The sequence below is a fragment of the Colossoma macropomum genome, unplaced genomic scaffold (assembly GCF_904425465.1).
Source record: "Colossoma macropomum unplaced genomic scaffold, Colossoma_macropomum, whole genome shotgun sequence".
NCBI lineage: Eukaryota > Metazoa > Chordata > Actinopteri > Characiformes > Serrasalmidae > Colossoma > Colossoma macropomum.
In genome coordinates this window covers 39,873,033-39,890,802 of record NW_023494788.1, presented here as the reverse complement: position 1 = coordinate 39,890,802, position 17,770 = coordinate 39,873,033, and the positions used below count along the sequence as shown (strand labels likewise).

The following is a 17,770-nucleotide window of genomic DNA, read 5'->3' as shown; positions in this document are numbered from 1 at the left end:
TGAATAAATTAAATAAATGGAAAAAGGTCTGAAGTGCAAACTCAAACCTGTCAACGTAGAATGTAATTTATTCCATATTTACAGAATAGAACGTGAGGAGGAGTGTGTTATCGCGAAATAACATCACGGCTGTGATTTGGTCGCAGGCACGAGCCGAAGTTGATGAAACTGAAACAGTTAAATAAATAAAGTAAGAAATAAATAAATGTGGCGTTTAATATGTTTTAATGTTCGCAGTTCCTTCCGCCAAATTATAGCTCCTTAACGAGCAGCTTGTTGCTACGTCAGAGTAACGAACTCCGCTCACTCGCTGTGCAGCCGGCAGTTCGTTCTCCAGCTCCCTACACTAAATTCCCAAACTGTCATCACCACTGAGCAGCTTTTCAGTCAGCAGATGTGACAGAAGAACAGCTAAACAACCTGGAATCAGCCAGAAATGAACCCAACACCATTCGCCAAACTAAACGGGCTGTAAGATGCTTTACAGACTGGCTGGAACAAAACAACATCAATACTGATCTGGCAAAAACTGACAAAACTGAGCTAAACTTGATATTGCAGCAGTTTTGTGGCTCAGTCTGATTTGGTCAGACTCTGAAGATCAGACTACACGTTTGGAGAATGGTATTGGGTTCATTTCTGGCTGATTCCAGGTTGTTTAGCTGTTCTTCTGTCTCAGCTGCCGACTGAAAAGCTGCTCAGTGGTGATGACAGTTTGGGAATTTAGTGTCGTCTCATCTTCAGAGTCTGACCAAATCGGCTGTCGGTCAAATGTGATCTTAAAAGTGTCCGTTTTCTGTTTGTGGCAAAGTAAGAAGTAAAAACGTTCGAATGGCTTGAGCGTCTCCTACAGCTGTCAAAGTCGTTAGCAACGGCATCTCAGCGGAGTGATACAGTGTTTGTGAGTGGGTTAGAACGCTTCTCAACCAATCAGCTTGCGTAGCCGGAACTAACTGTTGTATATAACTATTTAATAAATTATGTAATTATACTTAAACAGTACAGCAAAACAACAGACTTATAAAAGACTATTCAAGTCTTCACAAAGTCCCAGGATTCTTCAAGAAATGGCAGATAAAACTACATTCTTGCTTTGTGTATATGAAGTTGACGCACGCATTTTTCAGATAAATGTCAAATTTTCATAATAAAGAGGAAGTAAGTGCAAAGATATGTTGCTTCATTCTTCAGAAACAGGACCAGCAAATAATTCTTTACCACTGAGATGGAATTGATATCCATTCTTTTAATACCTGCGTCCATAATATACAAACCAATACAAAGGCCAAAAATATGCAGCAAAATAATGCATTTGGGGCCTTTAAACACTAATTTAACAGGCTGCCTGGCACAAATGCTGGCTTGCTGGTGGTTTGAGGTGGCAGGTGAGCTCTGCTCTCTCCCCCCCCACAACACCTCTCCCGCCTGGAACCTGCACGTGCTCATCCATCACCCGGCCTGTAAGTTTTGTTATCACTCTAACACTAATCAAAAGAGAAAACTGTCACCGGCGCTGACCTGTGGAACCTCCCAATTATGCTCTTCAGGAATGACAGGAGCACTTAACTTCCCCAGCCGGGTAAATGACCACCATCAATCTATACAGAATAACAATGAGCCGCAGGCCCGCAAATTATTATTTCTTTTTTTTTTTAAGGTATAGAAAATCCCCGGGCCGGAATTTATGAAAGGTGAAAAGCAACCCAAGGCTTTCTTATCCCCCTCCTCCCCTCCTCTCCTCCGCTCCAGTCGGCACGAGAAACCCCGCGCTTGGGGAGGCGTCCGCATCAGCGCTAAACAGAATTTATGCCTTTTAATTTACTCAAAAGGTGCTTAACCGTTCCCTGCGCTACAATGCATAACAGAATGCCAGTTTTTAAATATGGGGGTCGTTTTCATAAAATGGTATACATAATGTGTGTGCCCTTCCTTTTTCGAGGGCATTGCGCGAGGTGCAGTTCCCAGGCACGTTTTTTTTTTTTTCCCATTTATTCTGCTTAATTGCCTCCATGATTACCTCTATATCAGGCACTAAAGGGTGATCAAAGCTCGCTTTGCCTATTCCTTTTTATTCCTCCGCTTTCTTTTTTTATTTTCTTTTTCATTACCGCAGGCGGGCCGTGTTGACAATTGCAGATTAAGGTATAAACTGTCTTTGGATGAGGTCTCAATTACTCGCACTGGCAGTGTTGGCTGAGTGAGGCGCGGTGATAGCTGCACTTTTACTGGAGCTGCGGAGGAAAACAAGCCCTTAGCCGAACACATAGCAGCACTTTAAAAGGCTCAAGTCTGCAAATCTGTTCTAAATGTTATGCATAATAATGAGAGCACGGTGAGGGGAAAGGGAGGTATATACCTCTGAGAAAGGCATTGCAGGGCACTGGCTACTTTGGCCATATAATTAAAGCAAAATCAGAAATATTTAAGAAATTAATACTGTATAATTAGTATAAAACATGGGTTTCACTTTGTTCTAGGCAAATGCCATCAGAGTGCACCTGTTTTTAGTTATTAGGCACACATTCAAATAGTTTTACTCATTTTTTTCTTGTCAAATGTTGTATTATTAGCTGAGAAGTGGCCCTGAATTACTGGTGGAGATCCTTACACCAACATAGGGAACCTGTATCTTAAAAGTAACTTAAATTGGGTAAAAAAAAGGTAACATTATTCCCAACACCGGTACAGTTTTTCATCCCTTGCAGCCAGCAATCGCGGAAAAGGAGATTGCTATTTTGTTTATAAGTGTTGTCTTTTTTTAATCTAATGCAGTTATTTCCACCTTGATGGATTAAAAAGCAGTGGAAAAAGATTACCAACAGAACTGAAACTCCTGGCCAGCCGGCGCTATTTTATTTTTAATTCACTTTAATTCTGCTGTGATAAAATCTGCACTGCCAACTTGTGATGGCAGCATTGTAAGTCTTCTACAGAAGAAGCCGTGGTGAAGAGAATCGGTCTCTATATGGGGGCATTTCGCTGACACAGTCCCAGCTAACGTATGGAGCCCACCTTTTAGTGTCTCCTTTGCATTTAAAACACACCATTTGCTTGCCTGCCTCTATAACTTGTAAGGAATAAACAACACTTCTTTTCATTTCTCTAGTAAAAAGGGCTCCTGGAAAGTTTTTCGGAAGGAAAAATGGCTCCACAGTGAGCGCAAGGTCTGACCAGCATACTGAGCTAAAGTGTGCGCATGCTGTTAACAAATTGCGGTGGGAATAAAACCTTGTAACTTCGCAGGAAAAGGACAAACATTCTTAACTTTCAATGAAGGTTAATGGAACAAGAGTTTTTTTTTTTCCAAGCAATTCTGAAGCATTTATGTTCATCTTCAATCTAAATTAAAATATTGTAAAGAAAAGTTGGCTTTTTAAATGTTATATATTAAACAGTGACATAACACTACATTTATAGGCTGCTTCTTATTGTTTAATACTCTTTGCAAATCATAGACTGGTCTAATTTGAAAAATTAGCAGTCTAACTACACTTCTGGCTTTTAAAGTTTTTACATGACAAAGTGCATTTAAGGAAATTCAATTAACCGAATGCTTAACAGAAACAGTGTGATATCATCTCCAAGCAAGGCAAAGTGGCCTAAGCATTAACAGAGCAGGCCATGTAGAATAAAAGTGAATATTAAACAGCACGTGTGCTCCCGAGCGGACCGCTTAAAGACATTCGCGGTGAACTCTATTGATTGCGCGGCGGCTGTGTCAACCTCCGTCTCCTTGGCTGGGAGAGGGGGCAGATAATGAGGTTCCGGTTAAATATCCCCCACTTATGAGGAAAAACACATTCCAGCAGGGCTAAAGTGCTCTCCGCGCCCTCCCAATATATTTTGTATGGTCTAATTAACTCTGTAAGCAATCTCAATTACTTTGTGCCCAGGGAAGCGGCCGGCGGGCGCACTCCTTTAAGCAAGTCTGTTATCCTTTTAAAAAATGATCCGAGGAGGCAGCCTCGGACAACTGAACTCTCGACTTCATTTGTCTTTGGCCAAGTTTGATGGCTATGCGTTTAAAAACCCATTCAATCTTATAAACTAAAAATTAAATGTACTCAGCTGTGATGGTCCTCCGTGCATCTGCTATTTATATGCTAATCTCCTCTCTTACTGGGAAGGTCTTGCAAATTATTACAGCAAACCAATAACTCAGGTGTATGGACTGGCAGGCTCGCTGGCCGCCGAATGGAATGAAATGCTCCGGAGCTCGCGGGGTACTCGGGCTGCCCGGAGTGAGAGAGAGAACCTCGTGAAGTTGCCCGCCATTGTCTCTGGAGGCAATTTAACGTTCCTTTGCCACAAAGCGCCTCTTTGAGACAGCACTTCACTTTAAAAGCGCACAACTTTGCATACATTACACTAGTGATAGGTTGGAGCCTATTTTGAGATGCATGTTCTGGAAGGTAAGGACTGCCTGCCTTTAATGGAAATAACCTTCAGGTGTTTGTTTGCACCTTTTTAAGCACACAAAAGAAAGAAAATACAACTCACTCATGCTAATACATTAAAAAGTATTCAAAAGCTGGTAGGCAAACATATCGCTGCTGTCGGAACAAAACCCCGTATCTCCAAAATGGTAACTTTATAGGAGAGGGAAAAAATATACTTTACTCTCAATGTAAGTCAATGGAACCAGACGTTTTTCCCAAGTCATTCTGTGCCGTTTCTTCTGGTCCATTCATCATGATATTTACACACAACACAAAGGACAACAGGCATTTTTAGATTATGTCAAAAACCGAAAAATGAAAAAAATGGAGGTTTTGTTACGACAACAGCGATATACCACAGTAGACAGATCTTTCTTAAATGTTTTGAGTTTATGTTTTGTTTAAATGAAACTGGACCATCATTTAAAGTCATCTCCTGCTTTTAACCATGGCCTGAAGTTTGATTAGCGATTATAGGTAAGCAATGGTGACGTTGGTTTGATGGTTGCTGAAAATGTGGGTGATGTAGATAAACAGTAGATGATGGATGGAGGTCTCTTAATTTACCACAGTGTAATAGGCCCTCTCAGAAACTGCTGCTGTCTGGAGGATTGGAGTAAATGAGACCTCAATGCCCCCAGAGCCCCAACGGTTCTCCCCTGAGGTTAAATTCGGGTCAGCTATGGTCAGATTTGATGAGTAAATTTGAAAGGGACCTATTTCCATAAAACTCCTAGAATTTAAATGCTATGATGCATTTAAGCACCTGAATTTTAATCTTGTAATGAAATGTAACTGCTTAACAGCCAGCAGACAATTAAAGACAGGTAACAAACTATATTAGCAAATGAAATCAAAATTAGGCAGAAACAATGGACAGAATGAGAAAAAAGTAAAAAAAAAAAAAAATCTTAATTTGTGGAACTGCAATCTGACTGTGTTTATACATACTTATGATTTTTAACTAGAACCCGATCGATATAAACATTTTGTGGCCGATACCGCTACTAATCGTTGAGATTATTTGACTGATATGATTGTCATGTAGGAGTTGGCAAAATAATAAAAAAAAAAATTAAAAATTTTATGATGCTCCAAGACATTTTCACAGTACGCAATAAGTATTATAATATTTTATTTTTGGAACAGAGAACAAAAAAAATTCCAATTTAAAAGGAACTTTCAAAACTGGAATTCCCCTTTTCAAAATTTTTATATAATTTAAATCATTCAGATGTAATTTGATGTGAAATGTTTCATTGTACAGTAATGTACCATCTTTACAGTGCTGGTTTAGGAACCAGGGCTCACCGTGTCCACAATATAAAAATAGCCAATTTTTTTAACCCAAAACAACCAGTGAAACTACATGTGTCTTCAGAGTGTTTATATGTAGTGTTAATAATAATAATAAAACAGTGGTAAATAAGTTGTGTGTGTTTTTGGCCAAACCCTTCTCAAAACTATCGTAAAACTATGTTCAGACATCAGGCAGCGTATTCATAACTGTTTCACATAATACCTTTCTGTTATGAAGCTTTTAGAGTCATTAAACTCTTCAGATGTCTGGTTACTATTACTACCACTGTGAACAACTGACTAAGTTTTTCTAAACAGAGAATTTCACACGAAACCATTCTAAATGGCTTTGTTTACATCTTACCAGCAGAATTATACAGAATTTTCCAAAAAATCTGGGGAAATTCCATTTAACGTTTCACACAGCACTGCTAAATCCACATAAATCCAATTAAACCATCTCCACATTATTCTCAGGAAAGCATGTTCTGACATAACGTGACAATTTAGCATGATAATGATAAATATTTCATATTGTCAGTAACCTGTCTGGCTTTGATCCATCATTGGGATCTATCGTCACGTCAAACGAGTCAGTAATTACCTATATTTTTGCCAATATCAATAAAACTGCAGGTCGTGGGCCAAACAATAGACAATATCTGTTAGACTCCATTCTTAACTTAATGAGGTGAGGACAAGCACAGATTTACAGCTCGAGCCTTTGCTTCATATTTATAAATCAGTTTGGATCCAAAACGTATTAAATTTACTTTACAGCCAAACCCTTTGCTTAGATCCAGCTTAATAAGGTATTACCCTGGTACAAGAATAGCAGAAACATAGTAAAGAATCCCTGATAGGTCTGGAATGAAGAAAGGAACCTAGATAGACGTGGTTTATCTTGAGTTTGCCAATGGGGGGAAAAAAAAAAACACTCTGAGACACATCAATTATTGCTCTTCCTCACCGTCCTGATAAGATGCCTTATCGGTGTAAACAATGCAATATTCCCCCTGGCCGCATGGTAAATGTGCTCCCCTTTTGGGAAGTCGAAAAGGTGTCTGCTCTACAAATTCAGGGTGCTTAACACAAAACCCCCGTGACCAATAATTAAATGGAGGCTGCGCCATCACAACACAGCAGTGCATTACGCTTGTTCGCAATGTCAACAGCTACGGTTATCTGATGGGCAAGGTAAGAGCACCAAAGCTTTATGTATGAGGTAAACATTTCCTTAACGTGATCATTAGAACAACAAAAGTAACTGATGCCTTGTATTATTTTTATTTATTTATTTGTACTTCGGGTGAAGCACTGTTCTTTCATGTCTTATGCCATTTGAATTTTAATTTTATGCTAAAATGAAAACAGTTACATGTAATTAAGTGTAAAATCCACAACTTAAAGGAAACAGTTATTTCATGTTTTCACATTTCTTTTTGCAATATTACCAGTTCACCAATCAGCAGGAGTTTATTGCATCGCCAAAAAAAATAAATAAATAAAAAAAAAATAAAAAAGCAATTCCATCCGTGTCAGGGCTATGATAAAGCGAATAAAGTAATGGAATGCTTTTAAGGGTAAAAAGGAAAAACTAATTATGATAAAGGGCTTTAAGTTGTTGCTTTATCACAAAGCACTGGCTTTTTGCATTGGAAATGGCCGCTGACAGTGATAAACCTTTATAGGGTGCAGTAAAGCGCTTTGTCACTGTCACTTGCCTCCGTTCCCTCTCCCCAGCTCGCTCTTTTCGCCCAGTTAAAAGCGGATATCATGTGTCATAATGATGTGTCTCCTAACTGCTAGGTGTGTCCCATTCCGCCCTGCGCCGCGCCGATCTCCATTAACAGCCGAGCTGTGCCTCCTGACTCGCTCGCCGAGCTAATCTCAAGCCTGATGCATTGCTCCTCGCTACTATTGTCAGCGCATTTGCAAAATGTTCGACTACCCATTTGCTCATTGCTGCAGCGATTTAGTTGGAAATTCTGTCATCAATTTGAAGTTATGGCTCTGAATGGCAGGTTAAGAATTCCCTGATTCCCTAAAACTGATATTCCTTTAGAAACTACAAAGTTTAGACTTCTTCAGTCCTTTTCTAGAAAACACAGTGGAAGTGGAATCGCTTATGGAGTGATCAAAATCATGTTCTCTTGAAAAATCCCACTGAACTTGGACACATCGGTCTCATACGCTGTGAAATGGTGCCCTCTCCTGGTGAACTGTGGTTACTTACTTTTACTTTACAGTCAAAAAGGCTTCTTTTGTAAAGTGGACTGTTTTCACAAAGAAACTGAGGGAGGCTCACCACTCTTCTCCGTCTTGTTTTGTAGTCTATATGAAGCTCGTCGTGTTTCCTCAAAGCTTTCTCAAGAGATTTCTTGAGGTCAGTGGCTCGCCTCATCAGCTGCTCCTCCACACCAACCTTCGTGAAAACCTGGAGACCAAAGCATACAGAATCAGAGTTTCTTAAAACAAAAAAAAGAAGTGCATGAAAAGTTACTAGCTTGGTTTAAAAGTGCCAAGGTGCAAAACAATTAATATGCAGCTCCAGTACTGTGGGCTGGAAACAGTATTATTATTAGATATTTATTCAATTTCCAGTCAACATGGTTCTTATGTTTTTAATATGTCAGCGTTTTTCAGTATTTAGTATGTCCATTCTTTGCCTTTATTACAGCTTCCACTGGTTTTGGGAGACTTGCTATCAGTTCTTCAAAGAAATCTGCAGGAATATTTTTCCACATCTCCAAAGTTCAGTCAAAGGCTTTGCTCACACAGCAGGTAAAAGTGGCCCAAATCCCATCTTTTTCTTCATATGTGACTCTGATGTGTTCTCTGCGTGTCAGTGTGAACAGCAAACCACACATTAAATCTGACATTTTCAATTCCGATTTGAGATGCTTTCATTTTATGTGTTACTGAAATCCGTTACGTATCCGATATGCAGCAATGCTACTCAGTCTGAAAAGCCACATTGGAATTCATGCGGTTTTTACATCAACCCAACTCAATGTTCGTCATAATTCAGCGCTGCTGAGATCTCAAACTCAAAATCTGGGGTCCTAACCTCCAGCCCACAACTGCCCTTTTTTTAGTATTGCACTTTTCAATAACCTGAAGATACTTACAATGATTCAGACCACTAACAAAATAATATAATACTAAGGACATTAAGTGACGACACACAAGATACTTTCAAACCCTCTGGCTCAGTAACCACCATCTTGTGCACAACTTATCATTTGTATGCAAATGTTTCTCACCCACATGCAAATGTTTTAAGATATAAACTGATTCTGAGCTCTCAAACTGTGGCCACTGCATACCTGAATCCAAGACTGGACAATAGGAAGGTGTTTGCTGCTGATGAGTCTCTGCAGGTCTCTTATATTGTTCACTACTGCCTCATTCTCTTCAGTCTCCTTCACATTCAAATCTAGGGACAAACACAGATTAGGTCACTGTTTATATTTGGTCATTTCAGATTTTAAAAGACATCTTTGTTCTGTACTTTGAAATGACGAATGATCAAATATTATGAATTATTATAAGTATGACAGTCTTTGATGCACATCATTGGAATCAAGTTAAAAACAAGTTTGGGGTTGAGGCTGGACTGGCCCAGGCACCCTGGGGTGACTATTAAAAACAATGTGCCTGATATGGAAATGGTGTATCAATAATACTATAATAATGTTCAATATTAACATTATTATTAATATGGTTTAGTATTTTATGTATATGTGTATATGTATGCATGTATATACATATGTGTTCTGCCAATTTTATTTTCTGTTCATTTAGGTATTTTTGCTATTTCCTATTTGTATTTGTATCTATGTTTATTACTATTGTTTTACAATATTGTTTTAAATGAAATGGAGAGATGTTCATGTTAGTTCACATTGTACTATGTTGTCATTATTGAACTTTGCAAAAGTAACCAACAAAATAATCAAAAAAACAAACAAAACAAAACAAAACAAAACAAAACAAAAAAAACAGGGTTGGGCATCATTGGAATACTGACCGACTGCTTTTAACCATACACTGATCAGGCATAACATTATGACCACCTCCTTATTTCTACACTCATTGTCCATTTTATCAGCTCCACTTACTATATAGGTGCACTTTGTAGTTCTACAGTTACAGACTGTAGTCCATCTGTTTCTCTGCATACTTTGTTAGCCCCCTTTTAGCCTGTTCTTCAGTGGTCAGGACCCCCATGGACCCTCACAGAGCAGGTACTATTTGGGTGGTGGATCATTCTCAGCACTGCAGTAACACTGACGTGGTGGTGGTGTGTTAGTGTGTGTTGCGCTGGTCTGAGTGGATCAGACACAGCAGTGCTGCTGGAGTTTTTAAACACCTCAGTGTCACTGCTGGACTGAGAATAGTCCACCAACCAAAAATATTCAGCCAACAGTGTCCTGTGGGCAGCGTCCTGTGACCACTGATGAAGGACTAGAGGATGACCAACACAAACTGTGCAGCAGCAGATGAGCTATGGTCTCTGACTTTACATCTACAAGGTGGACTGACAAGGTAGGAGTGTCTAATAGAGTGGACAGTGAGTGGACACAGTGTTTAAAAACTCCAGCAGCACTGCTGCGTCTGATACACTACAAGAAGTATAGGGGCAATAAAGCTATTAATGTTCGTATCAACATAAAAGTAAACAACATCTTTGTGATGGGGCAAAGTGAGAGGAAACCAAAGAAGGCACAATGGCTCCACTGATTAATCAAAAACTACTGATTATAGAAATAACTGTTTTAGGTCCACAAATAACATTAGAGATCAAAAGCCAACCAACCTAAAGACACATTCAAGTCAAGCCGATAGGTATGAGACATCAGCCCAGTGCTGCGGATAAACATGTCCCCATCCGGACCCTCCTCCATATCAGCCTCTTCGCCAGGCTCCTCTTCCTCCTCATCATTTTTGGTGTCCTCTGCCATCCTTTCATCACCCCAGTTGCTCAGGTCTTTGCTGCAGCATGGCTGTTCATCCAAGACACCCATGTCTCGGTCAGGCTCAGCACATGCTGAGGTTGCCCTGCTGCTGGGTGCGTTCGGCTCGGTGCTAAACAGATTGAAGTTGTCTGGCATGAGCAACGTCATGCAGTTGTTGATCTCAGTCAGGGATTCCTCGATCTCAGAGTACATTTCTGAGAAAAAAAAGGCATTCAGACACAATGAGTGCGTTTATAACACTTAATATTATTAATAACTGCAAAAAATCAGATTTTGTAAGTAATCGGATCAATGCGTTTACATGCACTTGAGGTCTACATGAGTCAGACAGTAATCAGATTTCTGCTTTGCAACCAGCCAATAAACTTACAGAATAAGACATGACGTAAACGGAATGTAAACTCAAACTTTATGCCGCTTTTTTAAAAGTCGCGCCACTTTACCTGAAAATATTTACACGCATCACCTAGAAGATGAAGAATATTTAAATCCTTTATTTCGTATTTAGTTTCAGTGCCGTTCCAAGTGTTTTGCTGCGTCTCACAGCAACGCTGCTCACTTATTTCCGGTACCGTCGAATGTTTTTCCACATGCACAGACTGAGAAATCCGAAAGAAATCCGAGTAAGAGTTTACATGCACTGAGAAATCTGATTACAGAGATAAAATCCAGCTCTCTTTATCGGATTTCTTAATCGGATTTACAGATTGGAGTATGGTGTTTGTGACCATTTGAATAATCGGATAACTGCAGAAATCCGATTACGATCGGATTATTGAGGGCATGTAAACATACTCAATGTTAAAGATGAACTTCGTAGATGTTTGTGAAAGCATTCTGAATAAAGTCATTTCCTCATCTGATGATTACTTTCATAAGAAACTGCTTAAGAGCTTAGATATAATAGAAAGATTGTAAAAATGTGTACAGACATACCTTCCATCTCCTGCTTTGCCTTTTCAAGCTTCTCCTTATAAATTCTCTCAAGTCTCTGCTGTTTCTCCTCCTGTCTCTTTCGCTCAGCCAGCGTTCTGGCTTCAACATCCTGAAAATCCACCTGGGAAAACAAGGAAAACATGAATTTAAAACCAAGTTTAGAGGAAAGTTATGGAGCTAATTTTTATAATACATTTGTTCATATTATATTGTTCATATCAATTGTTTTCCCAGCCAAAATTAAAGCTGCGGTGTGTAAGATTTGTGAATTTAGAAAACTCTTGGATAATAGGAACTCTCTAGAAATGTGTAGTTACACACATAACCTGTGGAAGAACATTTTTTTTTGTAACATCGGTTGTGCTTCGGACACCTTCAGAGTGGATAAATCTGACACTTGCAAGCGCATTAAAAGAGTAACGAAAAAGGACTCAGTCAAAATTGTCAAGTTTTCCAAAGATGGAAGTGTCTACTATCATCATCAACTTAATATCTGAGACCTAAGCATCTAGCCAGACCTTCCTTTTGAGCCTTAACCTCACACGAAAATCCATAAAGACGTACGACGTGGTCTGAAAAACTCCCACAAAATCCGACCCGACGCCTCTGACTTTTAAATGATTATTTCAGGTTTTACAGGGTGACTCACAGCAGCACACGCACGCCATATTTCCTCCTGTCTCTTAGTTATTTTTCTGTTCAAGGGGAGCTGCAGGTGAGCAGGAACACTAGATCAAGGCAGATGCAAAGTACATCACAGACCTGGCTTGCAGTTCACTCATTCAGGTTTAGCAAGGTTAGGCTGTTATAGGTTGATATAGGTGGTCTGCATCAATACTCAGTATTGATAACTGGTACAGCACAGTGTAGTTACTAATCCGTGATCATGTCATTTCCACCACCAAGTGAACCGTAATACAGCTGAACTTGCGCTGAATTTGGTTACCCTTCTAGTCGGCATACCAGGAGTAATGAACCAGGACATAAGGGTGCAGAACACGTAAGTATAGTCACATCATCAGTCAAGTTAGACGCCATATTTAAAAAACAGTAGCTGCCAGATTTGCTGTCTGGGACTCTCAAATAAAACCAAATGCTGGGTAAAGCACCAGAAGTGTCTTTGTTGCTGCTATTGTTGTGTGTTTACAGTCAACACTAGCATGAGAAATCATCTGACCACCACATAACCTCCACAAAATCCCGCCTACTCTCACAATTCTTGTGCGATGGGAAATGGACAAAGGTAGTTGATCAAGGTATGCATAGCTCTGTACCCAGAGATATACATTCTTAGATGCTGCGTTGTCTGATGTTCTCTATCTGGGGCGATACGTCTGCACGTCCACCATGATTGAAAAGGTCAAGATCCGCTTGTGAACAAATTCACTTATATTGAGAGACGATGAGTCTCAGGATTAAATCAGCCACAACTTTCTTATTACTCAACCGATTTTCACCAAGTTTGTTTTGTTATAATCCTCAGACAGATTAATCTGGACTGCACGGATCTGCTCTCGGAAGACTTTACCTCTTTAATAACTGATCATGCTAATTAGCAGTCTGCACCTGACGTTAAAAAACGAGTTTAGTGCGAGAAACACAATCAGACTCACATCAGCAAATCCATCAATGTGTGGATCACTTCTAATCTTAATAAAATAAACCCCCAAAACACAGTAAGAAGGACGAAGCTGAAGTTGGCTTCCTATTCGCCAGCTTCTTGTTTTAAGTTTTCCTGTTCCACCTTAAATGGTACAGCAGTCACTTTCTGGTGCCGGAAGCTGCACCATTTAAGGTGGAACGGGAAAATTCAAACAACAAGCTGGCACATAAGTAGGTAACTTCAAGTTCATGTAAGAAGTTTCTAACGTTAATCTACTATGAATATCTACACGGATTAAGGAATGCTATAACTTACTGAGCTACAAAGCTTTAACCATCACTGTAAATAAATAACTACTACATAAAGTTAAGACCCCCTGAATAGACTATTAAATTAAATAAGCTTAATATAAAACCAGAGGAAAAACAATCACATCAACAGGTTCTCTGTGCCTCATTAACCACACGGCCATATCTACACATAACATCACACAAACAATACGCATCACACAAACATCAGTGTAGATCACTGCGTTCCCTCCGTTATATAATCCTATTCCACTTTCTGAGAGCAATATTCCTGAAATAGTATCATTTTGGACAGTATCTTTCTTAAACTGCCGCTCTGTAATGATACTGAATGCAGTCCAGCAGCAATGTTGACCACCCCAATCTGGCGGCGCCTTTGACGTGCCTGACTGGACCCAACGCAGCATCTAGGTGTCTATATCTATGGCTGTACCACACTCCCTAATAATACTGTGTTCTTGTTGTGAAAATAAATTTTAATTTCAGATTTAGCATCAATCTGCAAGAAAAATGAACAGCCATTCATTTAGATAAGTATCTGTATAGACCTACCTTTTTGACCTGCTTGAGGAAGTGATAGCCCAATGCCAGCTTCTTGTAGGCATCTCCATATGTGGCCTGCCATGCCTGCACAGTCTGGATGGCCTGGGTCTTGAGCTTCTTGGCCACTTCTTTAGGCGGCGGCAGTGGCTGCTCAATGTCTGTTTCTACCGTTAGTTCCAAAAACTCCTGGAGGTTAGTTACGAGGAGGACTCTGAAGTGATGAGAACGGCTGAAAAGCTCAGTCGCCATCTGGAAGGCAGAGAGGCGAATCTCAGCGTGATCCTGGTTTAGCTGGGTCATGATGAGGTGATAGAAATGGTCGATGTAGTCGTTGGAGATTCTGCAGGGTGGAAAGATAATTAAGGAAAACTGTGAGTGAACGTTTGGAGACATACAGCAGGTGACAGTAGGTAAAATAAGTAGCTTGGGCTGCAAAAAATGGATCCTTTCAGTGAGATTTTATCCAATCAACTACTATTCAGTCCATAATATCCATCTTACTTGCAAATCTTTTTAACTTCTTTCATTTTTGCTTCATTGAGCTGTGGTTCTCCAGAGGTAGTCAACTCCTCCACCAACTCAGACAGCTTATCCCGCTTTTCTTGGTCCATCCCGTTACCAAGTTGGGAAGCCACACCAACTGTGAACTATTCTACATGGGAACCTGGGGGATAAAAAAAAGATTATTTTAAATGAGCTGTGGAGAGAAAATATACTGTCAGGATTTCTTTAGCTGCATATCTCCAATGTTTGCATAAAGTATGTGCATAATGCACTCTGGGTATTGTAGTTAGAGAACACTGTTAGACAGTTAATTTATGTGCAGGGTGTCCCAAAAAATTGACATCATGTGAGATGTGAATATCTGAGTAACTGCATGTCCTGGCAAACGAAATTAAATAGGCTTCATGTTGAACAATACAAGATTTATTTATCAAAATTCAAACAAGAAATTCAGAGGGATGTAGATTTTATAACCGATTTCACAGCTTCACACATGTAATATCTCCCGATACTGGTGGTCGTCCAGACCCCTTTGTCCTGCACAGACAGCCTTCCTCTTTGAGTTTTTTGTGCCATGTCCAAATCTGCTTTCCAGCTGGTGCATTTTTATTGAGTTTTCTCAAAAATGCCGCTGCACACTCGTTTGACTGTGTTTGAGTATATTCTAACACACAAAATGCCTTTTCATTTCTAGTGAACGCCATTCTTCAACCTGAAAAACAAACGTTAAAAATTAAATTGACACATACATACATCATCTAAACCACTTATCCTTCTGGGTTGTGGTGGGGTGCTGGAGCCTATCCCAGCTGTCATTGGGCAGGAGGCAGGATACACCCTGGACAGGTCGCCAATCCATCGCAGGGCAATTTTAGCATGTCCATTTGGCCTGACTGCATGTTTTTGGACTGTGGGAGGACACAGACATGGGGAGAACATGCAAACTCCACACAGAAATGACCTCGGTCGCCCGGGCAGGAATCGAACCCAGGCCATTCTTGCTGTGAGGCACTACCCACTGCACCACCGTGCCGCCCTTAAATTGACACATTATGTTAAAATTTGAGATCATTTGATGTCAATTTTTTGGGACACCCTGTATTGTTGTCTTCTTTGCTTCTTGTTGTTGACTACTTATGTCGGTAGTTTACTTTGACATAGATGTATTTATTGTAATGCGACATACAGGGTGTCCCAAAAAAATCATTTTCTAGTCTAATAACAGCCAATTCTCCCTCAAATGATCTCAAATTTGAACAAAATGTGTAAAAACTAACCAAGTTTAGTTTTTAATGTTTTTGTTTCAGGTTGAAGAATGGCGTTCACTAGAAATGATCATTTAGTGTGTTAGAATATACTCAAACACAGTCAAACAAGAGTGTGCAGCGAGCATTTTCGAGAAAATTCAATAAAAATGCACCAGCTGGAAAGCAGATTTGGACATGGCACAAAAACTCAAAGAGGAAGGCTGTCTGTGCAGGACAAAGGGATCTGGACGACCACCAGTATCGGGAGATATTACATGTGTGAAGCTGTGAAATCGGTTATAAAATCTACATCCCTCTGAATTTCTTGTTCGAATTTTGATAAATAAATCTTGTATTGTTCAACATGAAGCCTATTTAATTTCGTTTGCCAGGACATGCAGTTACTCAGATATTCACATCTCACATGATGTGAATTTTTGGGACCCCCTGTATGTTAATAAAATAAATAAATAGACAGATAGCTAGACACATAGCTAGACACATAAAACAATGAGACAAAGAATATAAAATGGTGAATTTGTTCAAACTAATGAGGCTGAGCCCGAGTAACGGCCACATAACATGACAGATAACATATTAAATGCTAGTTTTAGACCAGAATGTCCCTTTAACTGTCTGCTAGCGTTAGCTGGCTGGCTAGCTGTACCAAACTCCGGCCTCTTCTCATCAAGAAGAGGCTTCATAGAGGCTTCAACCACGTCTGGCCCCGGTTAGAATAACCTACCAGACCCGTGTTTAACTTTAACCCAGGCTGAAACCGCCACAGGCGGGATTAGTGTATTACAGACCCGACAACAGACCCGTTAGCTTAGAGCTTAACTTACACTACAAGAGGCGCTGACGGGAAACAACAACAAACATATCAGGACCCTCGACACCACTGACGGTAACTCAGAGCGAATTCGTCTGGACACTCTGGTCACCTACCTTCAGTGGACCGATAACAGAGCCATTTCAAAACAAAAGGGGTCGTATTAGCCCCCTGTGAGGAGAGAGAACAGCAACAGCCCCACTGCTGGATTCTGGCTTCATCAATGTGTGAAGACAGGAACACAGCTACCTACCGGCCAACTGAAGACGCGAAAGATGACGCCTTTCAAAGTAAAAGTTAGATACTACTATTAAAAGTCCTAAATTATTAAAAAGTTAGATGTTGTTGTTGTTCTTATATATAAATACAATTATAAATATACATAAATATATCACGCAAAAGCGCTAAACCAGCAATTTAATAATAATAATAATAATAATAATAATAATAATAATAATAATAATAATAAGTAGTAGTAGTAGTAGTAGTAGTAGAAGAAGAAGATATAAAACTTTCTATAAAATTCTATTTTCATATAAAATTATCTTTTTCTTCTTCTTCTTCTTTTTTATTATTATTATTATTATTATTATTATTATTACTATTATTATTGTTAGTAGTACTAGTAGTAGTTGTAGTAGTAGTATTAAAATGCAGGTTTGGCACTTCTGATACATTAATTTATATTTATAATTTTATTTATATTCATATTTATTTAATAAAACAGACAATGCTGATCTCAGAGCAGCCTCACTGAGTTTGTTTTGGCTCTTACAGTCCTGTGCAAAAATAGGTTAACATCCTCTACAGGAAACAAATGTAAATATGCCATTGTTCTGCAAATTTTGATGCAGTTTCCGTTTATTTGTTTAACATACTGGAAAAACTTAAAAATATAAAATATGACTTTTGTACAAGCCACATTTTGTTTTGTTTTACCCCATATGCTAAATTAAGCAAATAAACAGTCATTGTGAATTAAATTGTGCAACGCTGTGTCTCTGTACTTCTTTTTACATTAGAAAATAAACAAAATTTTAATTTGCCCAAACTTTTGCAGACAGCTGTAAAGTATAG

General features: G+C 39.3%; 1 protein-coding gene across 2 annotated transcripts in view; it reads right to left on the bottom strand.

The window, feature by feature from the left end:
• Positions 1-16,933, bottom strand: part of uvssa (UV-stimulated scaffold protein A) — a 40,088-nt gene extending 23,155 nt beyond the window's left edge. The window contains exons 1-7 of one of the 2 annotated variants that reach the window (XM_036569338.1): positions 16,810-16,933; positions 14,612-14,774; positions 14,120-14,450; positions 11,657-11,777; positions 10,561-10,914; positions 9,068-9,177; positions 8,047-8,175 (exon numbers count right to left, since the gene is read on the bottom strand). In XM_036569338.1, coding sequence (XP_036425231.1) covers positions 8,047-8,175; positions 9,068-9,177; positions 10,561-10,914; positions 11,657-11,777; positions 14,120-14,450; positions 14,612-14,721 — 1,155 coding nt within the window. In that variant the 5' untranslated portion in view covers positions 14,722-14,774; positions 16,810-16,933. Of the gene's footprint in view, positions 1-8,046; positions 8,176-9,067; positions 9,178-10,560; positions 10,915-11,656; positions 11,778-14,119; positions 14,451-14,611; positions 14,775-16,706 lie in introns of both variants that reach the window. The other variant, XM_036569339.1, reaches the window with a different exon arrangement.
• Positions 16,934-17,770: the final 837 nt, after the last annotated feature.